The sequence below is a fragment of the Fulmarus glacialis genome, unplaced genomic scaffold, assembly GCF_000690835.1.
Source record: "Fulmarus glacialis isolate BGI_N327 unplaced genomic scaffold, ASM69083v1 scaffold25151, whole genome shotgun sequence".
Taxonomy (NCBI): Eukaryota; Metazoa; Chordata; class Aves; order Procellariiformes; family Procellariidae; genus Fulmarus; species Fulmarus glacialis.
This window is the reverse complement of record NW_009192500.1, coordinates 59,850-67,413: the sequence shown is the minus strand read 5'-3', so window position 1 is coordinate 67,413 and position 7,564 is coordinate 59,850. Positions and strand designations below refer to the sequence as shown.

The 7,564-nt window shown below is 47.2% G+C and overlaps 1 protein-coding gene across 1 annotated transcript in view; it reads left to right on the top strand.

Annotated features, from left to right (window-relative positions):
- Positions 1 to 1,440: 1,440 nt before the first annotated feature.
- Positions 1,441 to 7,564, top strand: part of ZC3H12D (zinc finger CCCH-type containing 12D) — a 10,481-nt gene continuing 4,357 nt past the window's right edge. The window contains exons 1-2 of the mRNA XM_009587111.1: positions 1,441 to 1,823; positions 6,866 to 7,005. Of these exons, the coding sequence (XP_009585406.1) occupies positions 1,441 to 1,823; positions 6,866 to 7,005 (523 nt within the window). The remainder of the gene's footprint in view (positions 1,824 to 6,865; positions 7,006 to 7,564) is intronic.

Sequence of the window (7,564 nt, the reverse complement as noted above, 5' to 3'; positions counted from 1 at the left end):
AGTTTTAAATTAACTGAACCCAATGCGGATTTCTCCCCCATAGCCCGGGCAGTCCTCAATGCCTTGGGGAGGAGCTGCACTCACGCTCCTCTCCCGTCTCCCTGTCTCCAGTCCCTCCGTGCCTTCCTCCAGATGGTTTTGGCTTCTGAGCTCCCGGAGTGGCCCACGGCTGGGCTGGGAGCGGCCGGTGGGCCGGCGGCGCGCAGGGTGGGCTGGGAAGGGGAGCCGGTGGGTGCAACGTGGTTACGGCTCTGGGCTTGTCACGGAGGTAGTTGCTTGGTCAGTTAATTCTGTGCCATTTGCTGGCAGCAATTAGTGAAGGGAAGAGGGCCACCCTTACGTCCTACACGTGAGTAGATGAACCAGTCCCAGCTTTTATCCAGGTAGCACCGCTAATTGCAGAGACGTGGTGAGAGAAGCTTTGGTGCAAGCATGCCAACAGTGACCGAAGATGTTTGGCTTGATGGACGAGTAGTCACTGTCTCTGTCCTGCTCTTGTCACACTCGTTGGGCTGAAGCAGCTCTGGGTATGCCTGCGTGTGCTGCTCGTCACCCTCATTTACTGGGTAGACCAGAAATGTAAATAGTGGAGTTCTGGAGAAGCTTGAAGTAGCTTTCTGCTACTTCTGCACATTCATTTCTGAATTACCAGTTTCTCTTGAAATAGAAGTGAAATCGAAACCGCTTTTCAGATTGCCTGCTGCCAGCCACTGCCCCAATAGCTTTCAAAAAACAAGCCGCTTCTCTGAACGTAAAAGCCCTTACTGAAATAGCAAATAACAGGAAGAGAGTAAGTCAGGCATCATCGGAACAGATGAGTGACAGAATTTCATAAGGTATGTCTGTGTATACGCACACGGACACATACTAGGAAAGACAAAACTATAAAAAAAACTTCAGAGTTCCCAGCTACTTTGCAAACAACACATTTCCTTAAATCACACGATGAAATTTGCTACACTTGTTAAGTTGCTATGGCATCTGAGCTCATCCAACAATATTCGACAGATTTTATCTGTGGCTCACAAACCACACTGAGCAAATTGAAAATCCCCAGTTACACCGTGCTTTATATCATTTCCTGTGAGGTAATGAGGAACAAACTTACGCATACAGCATGTCTGTGTGCAGACAGGTTGCATAGCTTATGAAGTAGGATGACACCTGTCTGACATAACGCCTGGAGGGTGACAAACGTTGCACGGGACACTCCAGTGCTTTTATAAATAAGAGTGGACCAGAAAAATAAGAGTGGACAGTCTCTTCGGAGAGAAGACAGCTGATCAGACAGTCTCTTTGCTGTGCACTAGGCAAATAACTGAGATTGCACGTTCTTCCTTAACGCTCGAATTTTGTCGTTTCTAATCTTTCCCCCACCTAAAGCTGATGCCTGTTGGATGAGGCTGGGAAGACAGGAGCGCTGGGTTTCAAGGAACGTAAATGCCTGCTAAGATGGCACTGGCTAGTTCACTTTCTAGCAAGCCAGTGCCAGCACGCTCCAGAAAAGTTTCTACAGCAGGAGTGGAAGTGCACCAGAGCAAGCTGGATTTTTTCTGCAAGCTGGGCTATGGTAAGCAGGACATCTGCAAAGTGCTGGAGAACCTGGGCCAAGAGGCCCTGGAGGATGATGTGCTGAAAGAGCTGATTCGGATGGGGAGCAAACCTCAAGCTCTGGAGAGCCAGGCTCAGCCTTCCTCGCTAAAACTTGTTGCCCGTGGCTCATGTAGCACTTCACCAGGGTCGAAGTGGCTTGGAGAAGATGAAAGTGATGCTTCCGATTATTTGAGACCCATTGTGATTGATGGCAGCAATGTTGCAATGAGGTAAGCTCTGTTTCCTAAAAGGGATCTCTCTTCCTCTGAAGCTTTTGAATTTCTTCCAAGCTGATGCTTGAAGCATGTTTTTTCTTCAGGTGAGAGGTGCACTGATGTATTTGATGTGTAATGTAGGAACCACTGCTTATTCCTGTTCTTTGGCTGAGGCATAGCTTCTAGGGACCTGCTGTCTCCATGCCCGTAAATACACATGCCAAGTGCAATCACTGGCTCGCTCTGCATTTTGACCTTTCGTAAGCCACCAGCTAGCTAACCACTGCTGTTTATGGCAGTATGATTCAGCAGCTCTCTCTCCCTTTTAGTTCACCATTGATGTTTACATGCCTTTTCAAATGGGTACCTAGGATTGCAAAATCTATATGCTGAGATGTTTCCAGGAAACACTGATGACCAGATAGACGGAACAGCCCAATTAATCTAAGAAGGAGAGGGAAAATAAAGACGGGTGGCTGTGGTTCCTAACAACATCGCAGTTGTACTGTTTTGACTTGCAAGTAAACCCCAACAGTGTTCCCGCCTTGTATATTTTTGTTGGTTTTCGGTTTGGCTTCATTTTTGTGGAAACATCAGGGAATTGATAGTTGACTTGTACTGAATAGTCTCATTTTCTCCTTAATTAATTCTGTTTCTGGGAAATGTCATAGCAACCCATCCTGGCCAGTTACATTTCCTAAGCACTGACACTGTGCAAGCACCCTCACCGACGGGGAGCCTGGCACATTGTGGGTTGGCCGGTGTTTACCGGAGCAATACGAACGGCCAGAGACCCCGGCAGCCGAGAGTCCAGGGCGCACTGGCTATCCACCGGTTTTCCCTGTCGGCTTCCCTTCCCGCTCAGCATGGCCGAGCCCCTCCTTGCAGGCTGGGACAGGGCTGAGGAGGGATTCCTCCTTCGGTTAGCTTCGGTGTGAGGTGAGATGAGCCCACATCCCCTCTGGTTAGAGAGCAAAGGGGACAAGCACATCCAGAGCAACTGGCGACTAAGCAAATCATGCCATCTTCTGGATGAAGGGAGAAATCCCATCCCAAAACGAGGGGTTCCTCTGTCAGGGCAGCTCACGAGGAGTGAGAAATACACAACGGAGCAAAATCGCTGAGCCTTGGCTAAGCATCAGCTCTGTAGCCAGGTGTTAGGATCTCCTGCCCCCATTTGCATTTTCACCCTAGACCCTCCTTAGGGTGTCCTTCTTGCCTCTCTGCAAAGGGAATGAGCCCCCATGCAGGCAGAGCAGCTGAGCTGAGCACCTACCCTTTCATTGTGTCAGGGGCAATGCTACCCCTGGCTGGCCATGTACTTCATTCTCTGGCACAACCTCGTCCTCACCGATGTCCCAGGGCTTTTTTAGAGCAGGCAGAGGTGGACAGGGCAGAGAACAGCATTATTTCCAAGGCAGCAGAAGATGCCCCTTTGCCACTAGCAGGAGGCCCAGAGTAGGTTGGTGCCTAATGAGATAGTGCATGTTTTGAGCTTGGAGTACTCTGGGAAATCTCCAAGATCATCCCGCTGTGCCAGCCCGCGCATGGGAGCTTGCTACACAGAGATTATGTAAAACAAATGTCATTACAGGTATGTGCAGCAAATGGCTTGAGCTAGCACGTTGTATTGCTTTCCTAGACCACGTGCCCACCTAAATGGGTTTTCAAGAAGCCACACATGCTTCTGGCATGTAAAATTTAAATCTTTTTGTAGAATGATTTCCAAAATGTGAGTCCGAGAGATGTTTGCCTGCTAGATTATTGAAGGCTGGCTTTCTGCTGTAGATCCCTCTTCTTTCACCTAAAAGGAATTTGAGGAATGTGAAGTACTTATGAGTTTCAGAAAGGCAAAGATTTTACAGCTCTTCTCAGACATCCCCAACCTCTGTCTTGATAAAGTTAAAGACTGCTTGGATGATGGAGAAGACTATTGAGCTTGTTAGTTCAGTTCATACTGAGCAGCCTGGAAGGAGCTGCTTTCCTCTCCTGGATGCCTTTCCAAAGCGGTGCCGAATGGCGTTTACTTTGGCTAATGGGACAGGCTTGGTGAGTGCTTTCGGTATCCTCATTTTAATTTTTCTTGTTTGCTGCTGTCAGATGGAGAAGGGCTGTTTGCAGAAGCCAGGAAAAAGGGATGTTAGGTTTCCTTGCTGAGAAAACTTCATCATCATCAACACCAACAACCGTAAAAGTGCAGGAGAAGCAGCAGTTTAGGGATGAAGCTGTCAAAAAGTTGAAGCTTGGAGAGGCAGCCGCCTGTGTGGAGAAAAGCATCTTGAGCATTTGTATTTCTATCTTAGGACTGGTATTTCTGGAGCATTTCAGAGTTGGCATTGAGGGCCCATTGCGGGTTGCGAGGTTTTGAAAAGGATGTATATGCCCGGGGTAATAAAGTAAGTGAGTGAGTCGACCATCTCCAGTCATCAATCAGCCTATCCATAGAAACTGAATGGAAAATAGCCTTGCCTTCAGCCAGCCTCACTAGTCAAGCGCCTCAGTACACTTTGTGTTTCCATCAGATGTAATGAAAAACGTAGCCGTCTGCCAGCCTGTCCATGGGAAGCGGGCAAGTGGATTAGCAAGGTTTAGCAAGGCTAGTGGAAAAAACATAAATGGAGTTGTGTTATGAAAAGGGAATTGTCATAACCCTATTCACAGCACACCAAAGAGGCTATCTAGTCTAGTGCTTGCACTTACACCTAGTTTTTAAGCTGTGGTAGGTACAGAGGCCTTTTCCTAGGCCAGCGGAATCCTGCGTTAGGCTCTCTCCCTTCTGCCAAAGCTGTGGCTGATGCTGTGTCTCGACGAGGTGAAGATGGGGCCATTCGCAGTTTTTAAAAGGAGTTGTTTTGACTAAACTTATTCTCAAAGGGGTTGGAATTGCACAATTTAAAAAGCAACTTCTGCATGCTAGTTATGGATTAATTGCCAGAGTCACAGCAAGGCCAAATCACTGCTTCAGTTTCTGAGCGATGGTCCCTGCTGATCTGTGACCCCAGTGCAATGCACCCCGCTGCTGGTGGAAGGGAGAGAGAGATGGGACTGAGTTATGACAGCTCAGTTATGGTCCCTGGACTACGGGGGTGCGCGGGAGAGGTGACTGACAGGAACCAATCTGTTGTCGGGCACCACAAGTTCACCGTGCAGGGAGAACATAAAGTTTTAAAGCCCCTGCTCCGTTGCGCGGCAGACCTTGGTGTTCAGTTGTGTTGATATATACTGTTTTACATACAGTTTTACATACATACTGCTTGAGACACACCTTCCTCAGGTTTGGCTGTAGCAATGTAGCAGCAACTGGATTAAGTGGTAACGCTGAGAAACAATTCCAGGTGCCTCTTCTCGCTTGTTCTGCTTGTCCTTTTGGCCAAATCACTTGTGCTTGAGTACTTTGCCTTCTGCACTGGGGGTGCATCTAGAATTACTTTCCTAAAGCTGACAAGGTTATATATATGAGTAGTCAATGTTAAAGCAGACTGTTGTTGAACTTTGTTTGAGTCATGACATTAAAGATGTACCTAGACTTCCTTTTAAAGGCAGTTATCTGGAAAAGTCGCCTGCACTTCCAATTCACCTGTCTAGGTGACTTTATAGCTATCCTAGGTAGATCCTGTCCTTTAAACCCAAACAAAACAGTTGCTCTAGAATGGAAAGTAGATGTGTCAAGCACTTCAGACCATTTATTATTGGTGGGGTTTTTTTTAAGACTTCCTATTTCCTGGGTAGCTATTAATAAACAACTGGGTTTCTTCCTCCAAACTGCACTATTTTTCATTTGTGGTCACCATTTCAGCACTGAAACTTTTATTAGGTGTAAGGTGGAGCTTTGATTATGAGGCTGATGTAGGCAGAACCTAGACTTACATTCCTGGGGGATGGTGGGGAGAGAGGCATTTAAGATTGCGGCATCGCTCTCAACTGGTCCGTCACTGCAGGTAGGTGTAGTAACTGGGAGAGTCACTTACAAGTACGTTTTGCAGGGGTGAAAACCTGAGTGAGACTGTGGTGATATTTTCCAGAAAGCTCAAAGTACAAGGATGAGGTTTCTGTAGATACTGTGAGGGTGTTTATCCGTTTTGGACTTTGTGTAGAGTTCATTTTTGTTTCCTTGTGCAGAGGTAGTTAATAAATTACGTTCCTTTACACGTGCACTGCACAGTAGTCAAATTTCAGATAAGAGAATGACAAGCAGTAAGAACTTTCAATAGGGGGGAAGAAACTTAGGAAGGATATCACCCCTAATTGTTTTTCTTGAGGTTGTTTTCTGTGTCTTGCTCTGAATATTGATAATTCTCCAGAACCCTCCCTGCCTGCATCCTCTACAATGCCTGTCTTAGGGCTTTCCTACCTCTCTGTGCAATGAAGACAAAATCCACCAACTAGGGCAAAATAAAGATGGGCCTGAGGTGCCTGTGGCCATCTCCACTGAGGTCTTGTCCCTTTTTTGGTGTCCTGGGTTAGGTTCTCTGTATTTCCCATCCTGCCTCTTACAGTTTTCCTTCCCCTATAGTTTGACTCCTGTTTCCAAAAGAGATCAGCAGCAGAACGACCTGCGATCACACTTGCAGCTGCTTCGGACATTAAAATCCCTAATGTCACTGTTACCACAGAAGAAAATTCCCACACTTCGTTTCTCATAGGAGAGCCTCCCGGGTTTCTGCTTGTGCTGGAAGAAACTCTCACTCCTCAAACCATTATCAGACAAGGCACGTGAAGGGTCTGACACAGCCTAAGATCTTGCTGGTACTTTAGGACCCAAGTCCATCCAGATACAGACGGAAGCAACAGGCTTGGGTAGCAGGCAGGTCATAGAAATGGGGGATGGGATAGCTCTGTTTCTAAGTATCCAAACTGCTTCAGAAAACAAGTTTCTGGTTCCACTGGAGAAGGTGTTTGGATCTGTCCAACCAGGACACCCTGCCAGGTTATTTTCTTGGAAACTGGTGAATGACACAAAAGCTGTTTGTTTTGCCTTTTCGTTACTGGCTCAGTTAAAGAGAACTCTAAGCTTCTTGAAAGCTTTGCCTCACCATCCTCCTCCTTTTTTTTTATAGTCACGGAAACAAAGAGGTGTTCTCCTGCTGGGGGATCCAGCTGGCAGTGGATTGGTTTCGAGAAAGGGGGCACACGTACATCAAGGTTTTTGTCCCACTCTGGAGAAAGGAGCCCTCTCGCCAAGACAGTCCAATTGCAGGTAGGTCACCATCCTGGGTGTAATTTGGCAACCATCAGGTGCAGTCTGGAGCAGGAGGTGCGAAGAGTCCAGTAAGGTTTTGCCCTGTAAAGACAAGCACAGTGCAGGTTGTGTATCGGGTTTCCATCATTGAAATTAGTCATTAATTCATTGCTGCACGCTCCTGGCTGGCAGCTAAAACTGCATACAAGGCTTTGTTACACTGCTTTGAGCCTTCTGCTTTAGAAGCACAAGTTGCTGCCAGCTGAGTTAAAAAACAGAGTGAGTTTGTCAGCTCACAATGAGTCTGCAGAGCTTTTAAGGCCAGCCAGGAGACGAAGACATCATTTCACACATTATCCAAAGGCGTATCCGAAGCATTCACTACTGCGTGACTATTATCTGTTAGCCTATTACCCTGATACAGGAGCTACACGGGTTCCTCTTCCAGGAGAAGGAAACACACCATCCGAAGTCTGTGGAGGGTGGTGAGATTTAGTTTGCATGGAAATAGATCTGCCAGATTTGTGCCAGCAGCTTGGCATCTGCAGCTGCAGATGAGGTGTCTGGGGATCCGCCT